The following is a 20,220-nucleotide window of genomic DNA, read 5'->3' as shown; positions in this document are numbered from 1 at the left end:
TTCTAAGATCCAAATTCACAAATTCAAAACTTGGGTATTTTTTGATCACTATCATTTCCATAATAATGAAGAGTTCTCACATCATAAGCTAGAAGAAATGCTCTGACAAATACAATACAACTCATAGAAAAGAGCAGTGACTAGCCTACAAGGAGCAAATGACATATTTTAACTAAACAGTTTTCAAGATACATCTCTATCTGCAACATGGGTAGCTAATAATGATTGATGTCTACGGCATAACAACACAATTAACTCTAGACACCCGCCAGGGATTTTAGCAAAATGGTAGACTCTCACGTTCGGGGCTCTGGTGACCCTCCTAATTATCACAGAGTCATGAGTTATACACCATTGGAGAGCTTATAGACCACAAATTCCAATGATGTAACATTCGTGAAATTCCCGCCGTATTCCTAGAAAAAGAACAGACATAAAAAATCATGAAAAATATGAAAATATTGACTTTGCGGGGCCCTGGCAACCCTTACAGCCACCCTAGCTGACAAAATGATGAATGTGTAGGCCACATACTTGTGATAATATTGTAAGAAATGGTAGCCATTGCTGCCATTGCGTAATGAATTCGTTTTATGTAGGAAATATTAAAAAAAATATATATATATATATATATATATGCGCAGAAAACCTTCATTGAATTAGACATTCTCTCGCCTCCCCCACTAGTACCACATCCATATGCAAATCATTTTTGCTGCACACATCATGTATACGAACAAGAATTATGCTTCTAGACCACTTCAGTGAAATATATCTTGTGTTATATGGGACCGTCCGCAATATAAATGTAAATTAACCAAATTTGACCCCCTCTTCCTCTATAAAGAACAAGTACACATACAGGTTACTATCATGTAGAGGACTACCTCATTGCTTCACATACCAATTTTTATGGATGTACCACAAAGGGGGGAGGAATACCCGCCAAAACCTGATGAAAAAAATTTGATGAAAAATTAAAAAAACGAACTTCATCCTCTGTTTCTCGGCCGTACATACGTACCCCCTATATACATAAAATGCAACTGACGGAAAGCTTCATTCCTCAAAAATACTTTGGTACCAAATCATCTTTCTAGCTTAATTAGAGGCTGAGCTATTGACGTTTGTTGTAAAAAATAAATAAATAAATGTAATTTACGTCAAAAAACTTAAACTCCAAAAATTGGCTAACTTTGCCCCCTCCCTGCTCCCCCATATAAGCAAGAAGTACAAATACACGATATTACCATGTAGTGGCCTACCTCATGCTTTACGTAACAATTTTTATGAATCTATCCCCCAAGAGGGGAAATGGCCCCCCAAAAAAATGTTGAAAAAAAAAACACGATATTTACCCTTCTCCTATATACATAAAATGCACACCAGCGAAGCTGCATCTTTCAGGAATAAATTGGTACCAAAACCATCTTCCAGCCTTAATTTGAGGTTGAAGACTGAGCCATTGAGGTTTACAGCCCTGACACAGCAGTTGCATCAATGGGCGTTTAAAGATTACGAATGCAGACGACCAGTAGAACGTAACACAAAGAAACTAAACTACATATTCCGTGAACGGAGATCGAGAAAATCCAGATTTCTTTCTCCGGAATTGAACATTTGGGCGGACCGAGATTAGGGAAGTTCCCGAAATTTGATCTAGCGGTTGAATATAGATGGCAAACAATACCTAAGAGTGTAAAAATGTAATATATATATGCGTATTTAGATTATTGTTTTAAACAAAATAAACATTTTAAACGTATTTTTTATAACAAAGTACTAAACAGGCACATGTTTTTTTTTAAACCCTGATCGGCACGGTATGCTGGAGATCCCGGGTTCGAGTCCCGGTCCAGTCAAGCCACTTTTTCACTCTTTGTAAGTTGTTTAATTCGCACCTACTGAGGATTGTGGTGTGTAAAATAAATCGGTTGTTTCCTCTTTTCATTAATATACAGGATAACCCAATTACGTTATATATATATATATATGTTTTGACCCAGTGGGTCGTTTAATATATGTGCCCCCCCCCAAAAAAAAAGCATTTGTAAACTATACATACATGCGTAGGTAGGTCCTTCATCACTTCTCCACAAAATCCTCATTGAGTTTCAGGCATTTGTCTCACTGCTACAGCAATTTGTCCAAACCTTTTGCGAAAAATCAGTATTTTGCAGGGTTCTGGTTATGTTGCACTCTCCTTACATTCCGCTTCACTTTTTCATCATCAGTTGACAGGAGACCAGGTCACTTATGTCAAAGCCGCTCTTTTTCAGGGAAATGCAATTTGGCATAAGCGACCTGTTTTCTTCTTGATGATAATGCCCACCCCCCACTCAGCACGCAAACAATACACAAAATTGAAGAATGAGGGTGGGGACGGTTGCCCCACTCTGCGTACAGTCTCAATTTAGCGCCGAGTTACTTCCATCTTTTTTCCGGTGTTGAAGTCTGCATTGCAAGCTTAACGTTTCGAAACACATTAAGAAGTGAAGCGCAATGTGAGGAGAGTGCTAAATAGCCAAAACCCTGATTTCTTGCAAAAGGTCTGTAACGGTGTAGCGGCGAGAGAAATGCCTGAATTTCAATGGGAATTACATGAAGAGGCTAAGAAGGCTCCACTTACACATGTATGTATAGTTTACAAATGTCATCTTAAAAAGAAAATATTTTACAGCTTAGGGAAACTTATATACAGAGTCTTCCAAAAGTCCTGCAAACAAGTAAAAAGCCGTAATTTTTAAAGTACTAGTTACAATTTTGTATTTTGTTTGTAATGTTTAGTGGAAATGTTAAAATTTTTGTTGGCAACAATGAGCGGATGTAAGCGTGGACGTCATAACCGCAAATCACGTGACAAAGATGGCGTCTACTCAAGAGAAAGCGCCGTGCGCGGCGTGTTTTGTGAGTTAAAATCTAGTGTTTTGGTGAGAAGAAATTTCCGACAAAAATATCAGAAACAACCACCTGCAGGTTCAAGTATGAAGAGATGGTACGATACCGGAAGTGTCTTGAACTTGTCTCGTAGCGGAAGACCAACAATCAGTGTTGATGTAATTCAGTCTGTGCAGGAAAGCGTGTTGCGAAGTCCAAAGGAAACGTTGAAACGCAGATCCTTGGAGCTGCGAGTGCCAATGACAACGCTACACAATATCGTTCGTAAGAAAATGATACAGAAGTTTACAAGGAAAAACCGATAGATGTTCAGGACCTCCGGAAGAAGATAGGTGATGTGATTGGGAGTATTACGGATGAAGCACGTCGAAATGCTATTCTTGGATTCGCTATGCTATTATCGAAAAGACTTCGCAATGTTTGGACGTAAATGGTGCTCAGCTGGAGGTTTGGAAACAAAATTTCAGACTTTCTTACAAGTCCATTAAAAGTTTTGTACAAATACAATAAATGGTTACAAAGTTACAGCTTTTTACCTTTCGCAGGACTTTTGGAAGACTCTGTACAGTATTGAACGATCCACGTATTTAAGAAAGTAATTGACACAAGTTAAATACTACTTCAAAGAGTGATAATATGGATCTATCTTTTTCATTGCGTCTTTAAGAGTTTTCCTGAATGGTTTCAGTCACTTCCGTTCTGACCTTTCTCAACACAAAGTCACTCACAAGAAGATCGAATCACTTCGTGAAATTGAAAACATCTTGATTCTTACGTGCAAGAGTTGTAAAATTGAAAATTTAACAACTGAGCTCTTGATGAATTAGTGGTTTTCGAGAAAAAAAAAAAAGTAACTAAAACTAACTAACTCTATGGACTATGGAACCCGGAGGTTCAGTGCCGCGTTCACAAAAGCTCTCTATTGACTTCTATCCTTAGCTAATTGCATCCAGTTTCTACTTTGTATTCCTATCTCTGCGAGATCCATCTTAATATTGTCCTTCCATCTGCGCCTAGGTCTTCCTAATGGTCGTTTTCCTATGGGTCTACCAGTCAAGACTTTGAAAGCGTTTCTACTTTCTTCCATTCTAGCTACATGACCTGCCCACCTAATCCTCCTAGACTTGACGACCCTAACAATGTTGGATAAACCGTATAAACTATGTAGTTCCTCGTTATGAAGCTTCCGCCATTCCCCATTCTCGTTCCTCTTGGGTCCGAATATTCTTCTCAGGATCCTGTTCTCAAATACTTTCAGTCTATGTTCTTCCCTCAGAGTAAGCGACCATGTTTCACAACCATACAGAACAACAGGCATGATTATCGTTTTATATATTTTAAGCTTCAAATTCCTCGACAGAATTCGCGACAACAAGAGATTTTGAACCGAATAGTAACACGAATTCCCTGCTTTTAGTCGACATTTAATTTCTTCGTGAATATGATTTTCGTCTGTTAATATTGATCCTAAAGTACAGATCCTATACTGAAAGACTGAAAATTTTACAAATCTAAATACACGAAATATATTAAGACTATCCATGGCTTTGGATTGATTATTTTAACAAAAGAAACACTGACCAAAGCTTAAAACACACTTTTTTTAAAAAAATTATAATAACGGTTTCGGATATCTAACATATTTTTCTTCAGACAATATCGAAAATAAATGAAAAAGATTTTTAATTTATTTTCGATATTGTCTGAAGAAGGATATATTAGATATCCGAAACCGTTATTATATATATTTTTTTTTAAAAAAAAAAGTGTGTTTTAAGCTTTGGTCAGTGCTTTTTTTGTTAAAACGAACTATAGTAATATCCTGCATGGTTGTGTTTACAAGCACCCAACATGTGCTTCTGTTTACAAACACCAACCAAGTGCGTCTTACTATAGATTTACTATGGCTGCAGACGACAGAACAGCGACACCACTGGCCACATGACAACGAGGGAACAGCAGCGCCACCGGCTCACCTGGAACACCTATATAACCGAGAGGATTCCTAGGAAAGACATCAGTCTGTGACTGGTCATCCCTCCTCTAGCTTGCCATAGAGTTCTACGGGATACCTATCCCAAAGCTTCGGGTTTTTCTTCAGAACTTTAGGCTTTTCATCTGCCCTCTTACCTTGCTCGGAGCTCTATTGGACATCCTAATCTCGGTCACCTAGCTTGCCTCGGAGATCTGTGAAGATCCTGCTCTAGGTTGCTCGAATCTTGGATCATCTCTCTCTACCCAGTATTAGACAATTTGCATTATAGTATTATTTTTGTAATATACTGTTTATAATGTATTTTGTAATAAAAACTGATAATGGAAAAACGATTTCGGACTGTAATTTGCTCTACCTACATCTGCATAAGCAGAACTTTACAGTATCTGAGTCTCACTTTGGCAGCATAATCTTGCACGTGGAATCGCGTTATTCGTCGTGGCTGATTTACTATTAATACGAATGTGCTATCTGTTTCTCTTCACCATTTATCTTTCTTTACCTTTTCGTAGTTGGCCACGTCGAAACGGCTCCTACCATTCCTATATTTAAGTTCCATCGAAGCTACGGTCGATAGATATAAATATAAGCACTTTTTAAATGTGTAAAACAAATGTTTATGTTAACTCAATATGAATGGCATGCGAAATTGATATTACAAAAAAAATAAAACGTAACGAATATAGCATAACGCCAATTAAATTAAATGTAAAATATATCAGTAATACAAATATTCTACTATCTTTAGTTTACAAGAATTAAATAATATTAACTTTAATGAAGTAGGCCTTTTTGCAAATCATTAATGGTTGATTAGTGGCTTTTAGTTCAGTGCGTTTGTTTTACTTACGACAATGTTTATCCAGTAGATTCACTTTGAAGCTCGTTGTTGGATCACATGCATTCGTTGGGACCCGTAGCTGGTCCTATGGTTATGATCCACAATGGTTCCGCACCGACGTTGTACGCGTCCTCGCACTGAATTTCCTCGTAGTTTTTCCTTTATTACATTAATTGATACGTTTTCCATTCGGAGTACATGCTGATATAAACGAATACTGAAATATGCGCAAGTTCGAAACAATTCTCTTATCGTAATGCTCAACCCACTAGAACTTTAGCGACAAGGTGGGGAGTGCGCTTCAGCACAGTAATTTTTGCAGACTCGGAATCACCCGCCCGAATTACTTGATCTTTTCTGTTCCAATCTCTGAGTGGCTTGTCTTTGAGAGGAAAATTCCCCGTTTTTCTTGTCTTCGGGGCCGAAACAGAAAGTTAAGATCGACGATGAAACAATCCTAAGGAACGCAGCGAGTGGGCGATTTTCTTTCTTTTTCTCCATAAAAGATAGTCTGGGCGACTCAGAGCCAAACACACACATAGACAAACATACATGTATATGCTTGCGAGAGAGGCAATTCCAAGAAAAGTTTTCTTTTATACGAGGCTTGTTTAATAAATTGGAAGTTAACGCAGAGTGCCTATTTTCTTTTGATTAAAACAATAAATGAGCCTCAAAAATCGGTGATACACGTAACATATAACATCACGGAATTATTAATCCCCCCCCCTTAATTTTGTATAAATATTGGTACAGATTTATTTCAATTTGTACGAATGGGTTGAAAAATTCAAAAACGGTTCACTGGTCGTCCGGCTCCCTCCTCATGCGTAACACTTGTGCGATCATTTCTGAATTTTTCAATCCATTCGTAGACACTCCATTGCGACAAGACACACTTCCCGTATTGTGTCCAAAGTCTCTGATGGATTGGGGCCCCTGAAACACCTTCCGACCACAAAAACCGGATCACTGCTCGTTGTTCCTCTTTGGTGCAAACTTCTAATGGAGCGGCCATGATCTATTTGCAACCAAGGGAAGACAAATGGATTAATTAGGATCAAACTTCCATAGCGTGACCACAACAGCAAAACAACAAAATACACAAGGACAGAAGTCTGTGTGAACAATGTAAGAAGAGTTACGTCAAAATTGCGGATAATTTTTGACTTACCTCGTAGACTGTGGCTCAAATTGTTTAGTGTGGATAAACATCATTGTTCTAATAGCAAAGTACTAGATTATTATTACAGTTATTATTATTAATCGTGCAAAAACAATAGAGGAAATAAAATAAAGATAGATTGTAGCAATATTCTCACCTGAGGATAGATAAGCATAAAAACTTTTGGACCAGCGAGACTCTGACTTGAGTTTATGGAAGGATTGATGGGCCTGGACCCAATGTAACTGGATAAGATGACACCAGCCGATCTCGTGGAAACATAACAGCTGGACTTCCCTTTGAGGAGACGTTTCAACAGCAGCTTCATACGCGCTCAACGCCTCAGAAATGCGGGACTGGAAAGACGAAGTACGTAATGATTACATATGCAAAACATATTACTCAAGAGAAATGAGCCGGATGAAAAGCAGTTAATTTGTACGTTCTGTATTACTTTCTTTTTCTTCAAAAATCACTAGTACTTAACACATAAGATAAATGTGGTCACACCCAACAGCAGCACCATCGGAGGCTGGCAAGAAGTACTCTATAAATAAACATGTGTTTTTCAAAAAAAAAAAAAAAAAAAAAAAATGAAGAACGGGGTAAATACAACCTCTGACAATAAAGTTGGGTGAATGATCCCGTAAATAGAAAGTAGATATAATATGAATGAAACTTACCTTACTGTCCTTCGAAATAATCCCCTCCCGCAGCTATGCAACGCTGAGCACGGCTGTACATGTTCTGGAAACGTTTTGAGAAGTCTTCTTTCGGGATGGTCTTCAGGAGCCTCGTCACGTTTCGCTGGATATCTGGAATATCGTCAAATCTCTTTCCTTCTCTTTCAGTTTGAGGCGTGGGAACAGGAAGAAGTCGGAAGGATTCAGATCTGGCGAGTATGGTGGATGGTTAATTTGCACCACCCTCTTTTGGGCCACGAATTGTCTGACAATATTGACTGTATGAGGGCGAGCATTGTGAACCAGAAACCATGAACCTTGTTCTGAGTACTGTGGTCGTACCCTTTGTACACGTTTTATGAAACATCTCAAAATTTCAACATACGTAGCAGCATTCAATATTGTTCTCTCAGGTAGAAAGTCCTTGTGGATTATGCCATTACTGTCAAAAAAAGGTGAGTAGCATCGTTTTGATGCGTGATTTTTCTGTGTTGACCTTCTTCCGACGAGGTAGTGCAGGAGAACGCCATTCTATGCTTTGGCGTTTTTGTTTCCGTATCATACCTCACACACCAGAATTCATCCTCAGCAACAATACAGTTCAAGAAATTCGGATTTTCATCCGCCATAGCGATAAAATCCTGTGAGGCAAGAACAGGTGCGTGCTTCTGGTCATCAGTCAAGTAATGTGGCACGAGTCGAAAAACACGTTTTCCTTTTCCCTAAGTCTTTGGTGAGGATAAATCTCGCAGATTCACGGCTAAGTTCAATTACTCAGCAATCATTCGCCCAGTTAATCGGCGATGTTCGTGATTAATGTCCTCACCTTTTCAATGTTTTCGTCTGTGTGAGAGCTTGACGGCCTTCCGCTACGAGGGTTATCAGAAACACTATCCCGCCTTTCTCGAAAACGGCCGAACCACTTGTAAACACACTTCAAGGACACTGCTTGATCTTCATAAACCTGTACCAGCATATCATGGGTTTCTTTCGGTGACTTGCCAAGCTTAAAACAAAACTTCAAATTGATCCTTTGTTCGTTGATTTTACAGTTATCAGTTTGGAACCGGACACGCTAACACTCACTTGGTATAACGCGTCTCAAACAGACCACAGTTGACTCACAACTGAACAACGGTGGGTCCACAATGGCGGCACCTGTCGCTACTCCTGTGCAATGTTTTGTTGCGCCAGTGTTGCCAGGTCGAGCATAGCGACTTCATTCACCGAACTTTATTGTCAGAGGTTGTAATATGTGTTACGCATCTTTATATTCTTGGAAGTTTTACGATGTTATTGATCCGGATAGATAGTTTCGGAAATAATCGAGATAAAATATTGTGAAGAGAATTCTTCGAGAATTTAAACCAACTGGTAGTATTCCAGCTTGAGTTGCCAATTTAGATTTTCTTGAGCTTCGAGGCGTAAATCTATTTGGTGACTTACTTGTTATACACTGTCCACTGAAATGATTCCACTGTCCAATGACACGAAAAATTTTAGATTTGTTTTCAAATGTCAGACAGCAGTCAGTCGATAGAATTTGAGCTAATAAATATTTTTTTTTATTCAATTGAACAAAGCTACTGACATCACTAACATGGTTCACCTTCTTAGATATATTAAATTTATAAATGGGAAAGCAGCGAAGAAAAAAAAATCTTGTTTTGTGAATCATTGCTAGCTCGAACAACTCCAAATTAAGTATTTTAAAAATTAGATCAATTTATGAAACCGAGTATCATAAAATGGAAAAAAAAAAAGTGTTGTTTCGATGGAGTATGTTCAATGGCTAGGAACCATATTGCAAAAATTAAAGAAGTAGCTCTAGAGATAAAATTTTGTTAATTGCCATATCCATCGTGATGCTTTATCTACAAGAAATATACCTGAGCCTCTGAAGACAGTTTGAATGAATGTGTTAAAACTGTTAAATTCACTAAAGCAGAGCTTTGAATTCAAAACTATTTTCCGTTTTGTGTAATGAAATATGTGCTGAACATTATTCACTTTTATTCCACAGTGAAGTCAGATAGCTTTTGCAGGCAGAGAATAGCTATTGAATCGTTTGTTTGAACTTCACTTACAACTCCAGATTTTTTTCCCTCCCAGTTACACCCTCATATTTGAATTATATTAGTGATGAGCTTTGGTCAGCCCTGTTGGCTTACCTGGCAGATTTATTTCGTAATCTGAACCAGCTGAAAAAGAGAGTTTATAAAGAGTGTGACTTCTCTACTCTTGGTAAGGATAAAATTGCAGTTCTTAGGGATAAATTTGGCTTCATGATTTGATAAATCAATACTCGCAGCGCATTTCATTTTTCCCCACTGTTGAATGCTTTCTTAACAGAAATTAAAGCCTGTGACAAACATTTTGGCATTTCAGGTAAACAAATAAAACGCAAGCTCTGGCGCGACGTTGCCAGGTGGTAAAGGGGTGTGGCTAGGGCTAGGCAGACAAACTACAGCACGACCAGGGACAGAGGATAGACGTGGATGTGTACAAAATAAACGTGGCAATACCGCTGGCCTCTTATTTGCTAGCAGCATTTAAAGGGAACTTGGAGCGCCGCCTTCAAATGCCAAGATGTTTGTCACGCCGTTTAATACTGGAAGTGAATAGCTTTAACCACATATTTCAAAGAATACTTTCCTGAAAACCTTGTTTCAGAATTCTGGATTAGAGACCTGTCTTCCATTCAAGATACTTTACCAGAAATGCTAATTCTTTCTGAGAAAAACGAGTTGATTAAGATTTCATGTAACCAAAGTCTTAAGTAAACGTTCAAAAGGATGGAAACTTTTGATTAGAAAGGAGAAACGAATATCCATTAATCTCTGAGGAAGTTGTAAAATTTCTATTGGTGTTTGCTACTACTTACCTTTGTGAATGCGAATTTCTCTCATTTATATAAAAGCAAGTAAAGAAATAAGTTGAATGTTAAATGAAACTTAAGACTGAAGTTAATCATTTAAACTAGACATTACGAAGCTCTATTTAGCTAATAAGAACAACCTTTACACTGAAAAAAAGAATGTGAATTCTGGAATTTTTTCTTTCCATTTATTGTTTATTCTGACTAAGTTTATTTCAGAATTGAAGTCTTAGAATGAGAAATGTATGTTCACATAACGTAGAATGAGAAATGTATGTTCACATAACGTATTTTTTTTAATTGTTCTATTTTAATTAAACAATTCATTGAGATGATTTCAAGATACATGTGCATTTATAAAAGTAGTTACTTATGTGCAGCATCCCACAATTATGTGTGCTACTGCTGTACATGTATTAAATTTAATAACAAACCTTTGGACAAATTATTTCATTCCTGAAAGTAAATTACATCAAATTCATTAATATCTTCAATTCAACCGACAGATTTTTTTTTTTTTTCAAACTACGTACATTCTCAGACCAGTTGTGTAAACTTATTTTCATTTTCTCATTCCAAAGCAACCAATAAACCAAAGACTAGTTTCCCTTCTATTCTGATCACATTCCTTTCTATATTTCAACAGCTACCTTGTTGAATTAACGCTAACGCCATTGTCCGCTTTCGAAGAAAACCAGGAGAGACACGTTTCATCGTGGCAGTTGTGATTAAATTTGAACTGCGAAAGTCGAAGAGAGCAACGTAAAATTTCACATTGGAGAAGATTTCGCTCCACATAGTTCTGAGGTTGATTGCCGCAGATGCTATCCAGATAAGTGAACATTCATCTTCCCGAATTTGATAACAACCCACTTAGCGCTTCCATTCATCGCCTCTGGCAGTTTTGACGTGATTTCATCCAAATCGTCAACCTGGTCTGAATTCTTCAATTTCCAGCCAGGAAGTGGGTTATCACCGAGAAGATTCCATTCTTTACTCTAGAAGCCAACAACTTCAGCCAGGACCGACAACCCAGTTAAGGCTAGTGCTCATTCCTCCTATTATTTAAATCATCTATTTCCTCCTCCTTTTACCTTCCACCCAACTAGTCTTCATTTTATCAATTTGAATTTATTGAGTTTATGTTAAAAGCACAATCCCCATTCTTATGAGTTTTATAAGAAATATCAGTTTTCATTCTCTTTTATATTTATTATCTGAGATTACTATAACAAACTAACTTTAAGCCAAAGTTTTATATCTGAGCTACTAGAACTAATGTTCGCACTTGCTCATAATCGAAATGCGATTTCATTGGCATTTAACGCTCTACCAACAATCCTTGCACATGGTATAAATCGTTCTATTTTTAATTTAGGCTTCATCCCCTAAGCCCCGGCACACTTAGTTACACAAAAAAGTCACTAGGGACTCTAATTTTACCCATGGGACAAAGAAATCGCGCTTTTCCAGAATTCACTACTGGTGCATTAATATTCTCTATATTAGATATGTGGTATGCCAGTCGAAATGGTTGAGATTTTCCTACAATTGATCATAAAAAGAACAACACTTACCTGAAGCCTTTCAACCCTTCCTTTGAAAAATAGGAATAACGCAGAGTTGCTGAAGACATCTTGGGATTCGGCTATTAATTGTTGAGCAGCTTCAACTCCTGCCCTCACATTGGACCCATCCAATGCAAAAAATGGCCGGACTATTGTATGATACCACAACAAAGTCAATCTATAAAAAACATACAGATACACGATTATTAATAAAAAGAAGTCGCATTACCTATATATTATTTATTACGAACAGTGATATGATAGGGTAATAATTATATCAAGACTAAGCAAATCGTAATGTAGAAAGTTTCCCACTTAGAAATGATAATTGTACAGTGTGCAGGTACTCATTTTTCGGTACGGTTCTTACTGGTAGCCAAACATATAATGAACTAGAACACTATGTGACAACTGTATGCAACAGTAAGCAGAAATTGTTTTACAATAATATTGTAATTTTTTACCTTCCGCAACCATCCAGCTTCCCTGGAGCTTTGTGGTTTTCCTTCTCGCCTCTCTTTACTTGCCTAGAGCACTAAAAATCCTAGCCCACCTTCACTCAACTTGCCTAAAACTTTGTAAAAATCCTTCCCTTAGCTGCCTGGGCCTTAAAACATCTTCTTAGAACCACACTTATAGGAATTCTGTATTATATTGTTTTATAACATTTATATATATATATATATATATATATATATATATATATATATATATATATAAAGTTTAAAAAAAACAAATCCTGTTTTAGAGATTCCCCTACCTTCAACCTTATCAAGGTAAGTTTACGGTATAAACTTAACATTAACAAAGAAACAAACAAATAAATAATAATAATAATAAAAAAAAACACTTGGCCTTAGTTTTAAAAATGAACTCTGTTTAATATATTACAACTACAAACCTTCAAACTACTGTATATTTTACGTTCAAGATGAAGATTCTTTTCTTGTGACTTCTAAATAAATTTAAAATTTTAGGATGTAGAATTCCTTTACATTAAACTAGTCTTCCTTTACTTTAGAAGAGTTTTAGTAAACATCCCGCGCTGTTGCACTTCTTTTTCGTTCTACTTTCATATTCAAAAGTTGGTTCTCTGTTAATTTTTACTTGTTGGATCTTTTCAGGCTATTAGAAGAGTTTTAGTAAACATTCTTTAGCTTGAAGGTTAGTTTCAAGCTAAAGAATGTTTACTAAAACTCTTCTAATAGCCTGAAAAGATCCAACAAGTAAAAATTAACAGAGAACCAACTTTTGAATATGAAAGTAGAACGAAAAAGAAGTGCAACAGCGCGGGTTTATATATATATATATATATATATATATATATATATATATATTATTATTATTATTATTATTATTATTATGATTATTATTATTTTAATTCAAGACATCTTATAAGACCGAAATAGGATAATATTTCACACATACCAACAACGAATACTAGAATTGATAATGAGGTATAACTTCTCATCCTGTGTGCCAGACAATTTCACAGTAACCTGAAAACTAACTGAAAATGAACAGTTTTAGGCAATATACGTACTTGGCTAAAGGTGCTCGCATATCATCTCCCAATCTAGAAAACATGAGAGCAGATATTCCAACATCTCTGTCGCCTTCGAAGCCCAGAAAATGGATTAATTTCAACAAGGAAGGAGGCAAAAGCGAGATACAAAGTTGGAAGATGCCATATCCGAAACTTACTGCAGCCATCAATCTGGACACTACTTCTGGAGGTACGCTACTGGAAAATAAATTGAAACTGAGTGTTAGAATATACGATGCTAAGAATTCTTAACTACAAAATCAATTTAATATGTAGCACATTTAAAGAGAGAAACAATGCCTTACACAGGGTACACAGATTCACTTTCACTGAAAGTAGTATAATATAGAAACAGTTTCAACTATGCAAACGGCGTACTAAAAAAGTTTGGTGGAATATATATTTTCAGGTATTCGATAAGTAGTTTCAGGTCTGACGTATAGTGGAGATAAATTATCGATAACGAACATTTGGTCCAACATAGGTGGTGGGTATGGAGTAATGTTAGAAAAAAAAAAAAAAAACTAGCTCCTCAAATTTTATTTAACCTTTAAACGCTCGCTAGGGATTTGAATGAAATCGTAAGACACTCACGTTGGGGGCCCTGGTGACTACCCTAATTATCAGAGTCATGATTGATATATCGTTGGAAAGCTTATGAAACACAGATTCCAACGAGGTAATATTTGTTCGGTTCCTGCCCTATTCGGAGAAGAAGTCTTATACGGAACTGTCCTGAGAATAAATGTAATGTACGTCAAAAAACTGAGACACAAAAAATTGGCCAACTTTGCCCCCCCCCCTCTTCCTCCTCCCATATAAACAACAAGTATATATACAGAGTATTACCAAGTAGTGGACTGCTTCACATACAAATTTTTATGAGTGTACACCCAAGAGTGGAGTGAATGGTCCCCCAAAAATCCTGATGGAATAAAACAACTTTACCCTTTCCCCCTCCGCTAAGGTACTTCTCACATTCATAAAATGCATATTGGCAAAAAGCTTCATCTTTGGGGAATACAATGATATCAAATTGTCTTCCTAGCTAAATTACGGGCTGAGAGATTGAGGTTTCAAGCCTGGACACAGCAGTTGCGTTAATAGGCGTTCAAAGGTTTTACAAGTGTTTTACTCATTACCATATTCAGAATATTTGGCTTGAAATAAGTATCTCAAACCGTCAAAAACATTTCATATTTGTATGAGATAATAGGGTTTAATTCCTGTTTATCTTTCTTTAAATGCTATGCGAATAACAATGGGTGGTTTCCAATTCCAGATCAGTATCATCTCTATGAGGTTCAGCTAGGAAATTTTGTGGAAAAACCTAGGCGACAACACAAAGAAACATTGGTATTATCCAAGTTCTGAGGTATGCAAATGATCCGAATACCGCCAACAGGCACACACGTTCAATTATAATAACTTATATGTGTCTATTGTCAGTATAAGCATATATAACATTATTAACTATAACACAACATGCATAACTGCCTCAATCTTCTAATATACAAAATTTCACTACTTACAGGAGCTTGTAAACAAATTTTTGATTACGATATTTTATTAGGCACTTATTTCTCGGTTTTATTTCACTTCGTAGCCTTACCTGTATTATCACAATGCTAAAAATAAATTCACAGAATGATAATTAAAAGAACATAAAATTTCACTATAACACCTTGCTTTCATTTTTGCATAATTCTTTCGTGGACTCTATTTTTAATCTTTAGCGAAGAAGACACTTTCTCTTAGGATAGTTACACTCGAATCGCAAAAACTGAATCCGGGGATTGCTGGTTTGCACACATTTTGATATTAATGTGACAGGTGATAATTTAGTTCAGATGTAAAAAAGGCCATACCTTAAAAGAGGTTGAGTTGAGTTGATTTTGAGTTTAACGTCCCATTCAGCAGCGAGGCTATATGAGACGTGGACCTACTGATTAACGTGGAATCCGAACCACATGAGCTCCCGCCAGGAATCGAGACCTTAAAAGAGGATCCCTCGTGCTACATACTTACGACACAAGCAGAGAAAACGTAAGAACGTCCTCGATAAGCTTGGCATACAACGTTTATTTTTATTATTTTCCATTACTTTCTTGTATGCGTCGAGACGGTTGTCCCATAGAAAAAGCCTGCTTTCGAGTTGCGTCTGTTATAAAGGAATGAGGAGAGTGTGGTAATTTTTATACATGGAGTTGGCAACCGTGCAGAGTTTCAGCCATCCGCCACCTTCAGCGCTAGTTGTATGTAAACACAAATGGCGACTCGTTTGGAAAACTGGTCTCGCGAAGAAGTCCGCGCAGTTATTCGATTTCTGTGGGCGAAACATGTAACCACGGCTGAAATTCACCGGCAGCTGGTAGAGGTATATGGAGATATTGTAGAAACGGTCAGGAATTCTCACCGAGGGCGTCATCTTCCTTCACGACAACGTGCGCCTGCATACAGCCCAGAAGACCACTACGCTGTTGAAGCAGTTTTGCTGGGACATCATTGACCACCCTCCTTACAGCCAAACCTCGCTCCAAGGGACTGTCACCTGTTCCCGCACTTGAAGGAGCACCTAGAATTGAATTGAATTGAAAAGGTTGGGGTAGGTGCGCCGACGATGGAGATCTTTTAGCACCTATCACTAAGTAAAAGGGTACGTAGTAGACGCGAAGAGATGCTAACACACGCAGCTAAAAACTGTACTGTCCGAAGAAGAGAATGTCATAAGGAACACACTAAAACAGTCACTCAGGGCACCAGGCTGAGTGCAGAAAAACAAAAGCACAAGATAAATTAATAAATAATGCAAGAAACGTTAAAAGCGGTGCACCCACAGAACAAAACGCTGCACAGTCACAGAAGCACACAGAAAAGTCAAATGGCTGATAAAACTTGCTGATGTCAAAGAAATCGGAACACCTTCAAGACAATGCCAGGATCATTGCTGAGCAGAGTTCGGAGGTCAGCGGGTAGGCCAAACTGAACATGCACGATCTCCGTCGTCGGCGCACCTACCCCAACCTTTCCACAAGAAGATGACGAGTAGTCAAGCGTTGACCACAGAGGTGAAAGTCAGGAGGAGGGGTTCTCTGCAGGTGTCCGTGTGTCAAATGACTATGACCAATTCGAAGACGAGCCAAAGTCCTCTCTTCCAATCGTGAAGAGCAGGAGCTCGACGACCAGACTCCAAGGCGGGACTTCACAGCATGGAGTTTGTTGTTGATTTGCTGATCCCATGATGACTGCCAGCGCTGAAACAGAAGACGAGAAAAGACGTGACGAACATCAGTGCTGGGTAGAGGGAGGCGGCAACGACAACCATGAAGAGCAGCCTCCTTCGCAGCAGTGTCGGCCAGCTCATTTCCAGGGATGCCAACATGGCCTGGCACCCAACAAAACCGAATATTATAACCCTCAGCAAGGAGGCCATGGCACTGAAATAGTACTTGCTGGACAAGTGGATGCGGAGACGTAACATTGGCAAGGCTATGAAGAACACTGCTGGGATCCGAGCAGATCACAATAGCGCGAAGCTGGCGGCGACGAACATGCTGAAGAGGTTCCAAAATGGCTACCAATTCTGCGGTGTAAACGGTGCAGAAAAGATGAAGCTGAACTCGGAAACGGTGGTCGTCCAGAACTAAAGCACAGCCAACAGAATCATCCTGCTTGGAGCCATCGGTGAAGATGAAGCGGTAGCCCGGATAGGAGGCCATGAGAGAGGTGGAGGTAGCTCGACAGCAAGATCTGCCAGAAGTTCCAAGGCACGGATTCCAAAAGGCCTGGTGACTGTAGGTTGTGCCTGATAACGTTGAAGGCGAGGATCAACTTCCAACGTAAAGCCAGAGGGATGATCAGGAATGGCCTTCAGATTAGGGGTGTTCGGAATTGAGATTTCAATTCCGGAATTCGGAATGTCGATAATTCCGGAATTTTTCGGAATTCCGTTTTTCGGAATCTCGGAATTTCGGAATTTTCGGAATCTCGGAATTCCGGAATTTTCGGAATATCGGAATTCCGGAATTTCGAAATTCCGAGATTCCGAAAATTCCGGAATTCCGAGATTCTGAAAATTCCGGAATTCCGAGATTCCGAAATTTAGTATCGTGTTCTGGATTCCGGAATTCCGATCTTCCGAAATTTCAGATCTTGTTTCGAGATTCCGGAATTCCGAACTTCCGATATTTGCGATGAAGTTCCGGAATTCCGATTTTCCGAAATCAAATCTGTGAGAGGCATTTTAGTATAGATATGTGGGAAATACCAACTGAAAATGTTCATTGTGTAACAACAGTAGTGCCAATATTGTAAAGGCCATTGTTGACTGGAGCGATTTCCAACATTTGAGTTGTTTCGGCCATACTTTGAATATTAGAGTAAACAAAGCCCTTGAGCTACAGGGACCTTCGGAAACAGACAAATTATGAGTCAAAGCAGGAAAACGACACATGCGCTGCAAGAAGAGTAAGATGCATTAGGCCTTCTGCGTAAAATACTTCCGTCATGCACGCCAACAATATGATTGTTTACTTTCCTTTTGATGCTGGTAGTTGTAACACGCGAAGAAGAAATAGCAAAAGTTCTGTCTCAAACAATATATAAAAATCTTATCCTTCAGAACGAAGAAACAGAATTATTAACTATGATTATTAATTAGAATTATTAACTATTATCGTCCTTACAAATGCTCTGTGACAGTATGTCAGCAGAAACATCTGTTACAGCGTCGGACATATGGCCATCATATGAACAAATTTCAAAAGATTTTCAAGTCGAAGAATCTCAACTGATAGACGATATATCATAACAAGATGAAGCAAGTACGCAGGAAACACATCTTTCATTCTATGACTTTTTGACTGAAGAGGGAGATAGTGAACAGATCTTAGAAGCAGCCTCAAAGAAGATGAAAGAAGCATGAAAATGGAAATTTTGTCTCTTCTGAAATCGCGATTCGAGAAGGATGAAAGAAGCAGAATTCTGTAGAAAATTTGTGCTTTCTTAGATCTCAGGTTTAAAGAAGATAATTTGGGTAAAAATATTGAGATAACAAAAGGTAGAGTACTGTATAAGTTGAGACTTATTCCAGCAGGAAATCCTAGAAAAGATAATCGAGGGAATGTTGGTACTAAAAGATTAGACAGTTGCCTAAAACGAAGGACATTTGGTGACAGGATAAAGAAGGCAGTCACATAGAATAATTGAACCTGTACCTAAGCCTTAGGGATGCAGATTTGGAGGAAGAGCCACTACTTTGGTGGAATAATCATTCCCACCATCTTTCAAGATTAACAAAATTAGCGAGAAAATATTTGTGTACACAAATAATCTTACCGATGAGCATGCTGGGCAGTTAATATTTCTGTCCATGAACAAAGCTATTGTCCCAAAAACATTTTAAAATACTATTGAATATAAGCTAAATTTCCTCATTGTTTCACATCTCTGGCTTAGTTAACAGGGGATTCATAAATCAACACGAAGTACAGAGTCCAACATAATTATTCTAACATAAACATGTTTACTAGATTTATCATTTCTATAGGTATGCAAAGAAAGTAGACAAAATTACAACTGCTACAAAATAAATTTGAGTCTTCTACTAAATATATAAACTCATGAAAAGCATCGGATACTTATTTCCACTACCAGAAAGGATGAAAATAGTTTGTTTACATCTGGATATCAGCATTCAACAGAGAACAGCTAGTAATTAGTTATGTCCCCCTTTCTATGGATTACTACGATAATTTTTTAACATGACTGTACTTTTTTGTGCTGACTGCAGAGTTCATATTTCTCCACTCTGAAGAAGTTCTTTCAGATGGTCCTTACTTCTAATGTGAGGTTTCCTAACACGATCTTCGAGCTCGTTCCAGATATTCTCTGTAGGATTTAAATCTGGTGATTTGGTCGGTATCTTCAAAGTGTGAGGAGTGTTATACACATTCAAAGCCTCATAATTTCCGCAGTATACTTTGGATCATTGTCCTGATGGAAGTAATAACCATTTCCCAGTTCTAGCTTCTGTGCATTCCTCTTAAGATTGTTTTCAAGAATTCTCTTGAGTTCAAACTTTTCCATGATTCCATCTATAAGCACCAGTTCCCCAACGCCTGATGAAGACATACATCCCCATACCATCACACTGTTGCCTCCATGTTTCACTGTAGCTACCATGTTCTTAGCTGTATTTGATAGCCTTCACACTGTAACACGTCCATCACCCTTGTATAAGCAGAATTTGTTTTTACCCGACCAGAGAACGTGATCCCAGAATTCTGTTGGCTTCCCCTTTACAGGTTAACAAATTTTAGACTCTTTTTCTGATTCACACAATTGACATAGGTTTCCTCGTAGGAAAACTGGCATTGTAACCGGCACTATGTAAAACCAGTCCAACTGTTCCTGTGTGCATCACAGTGCCAGAATATTGTTCAAGGCTTCCTCTAATCTCAGATGTCGGATTCTGCTTGTTTGGCTCCTGTCTCTAGTAGTAAGTTTAGAAGGAGCGGCGTATCTCGGCTTATTCACAACACTATTAGTCTGTTTGAAGCGCTGAATGATGGAGAACACCATGATTTTGCTTCTGTTGACTGTACTATCAATTTCGGAGAGGGGTTTGTGTTGCTTGTACAGATT

General features: G+C 38.0%; 1 protein-coding gene across 3 annotated transcripts in view; it reads right to left on the bottom strand.

Annotated features, from left to right (window-relative positions):
* Window positions 1–20,220, bottom strand: part of LOC145664884 (tetratricopeptide repeat protein 39C-like) — a 71,417-nt gene that overhangs the window by 25,152 nt on the left and 26,045 nt on the right. For 2 of the 3 annotated variants that reach the window (XM_081731937.1, XM_081731939.1), the window contains exons 6-8: window positions 13,573–13,773; window positions 12,039–12,207; window positions 7,058–7,256 (exon numbers count right to left, since the gene is read on the bottom strand). In XM_081731937.1, the coding sequence (XP_081588063.1) occupies window positions 7,058–7,256; window positions 12,039–12,207; window positions 13,573–13,773 (569 nt within the window). The remainder of the gene's footprint in view (window positions 1–7,057; window positions 7,257–12,038; window positions 12,208–13,572; window positions 13,774–20,220) is intronic. The other variant, XM_081731940.1, reaches the window with a different exon arrangement.

The sequence above is a fragment of the Thermobia domestica genome, chromosome 11 (genome assembly GCF_964235325.1).
Source record: "Thermobia domestica chromosome 11, izTheDome1.hap1.1, whole genome shotgun sequence".
Taxonomy (NCBI): Eukaryota; Metazoa; Arthropoda; class Insecta; order Zygentoma; family Lepismatidae; genus Thermobia; species Thermobia domestica.
This window is presented reverse-complemented; position numbering and strand designations above follow the sequence as displayed.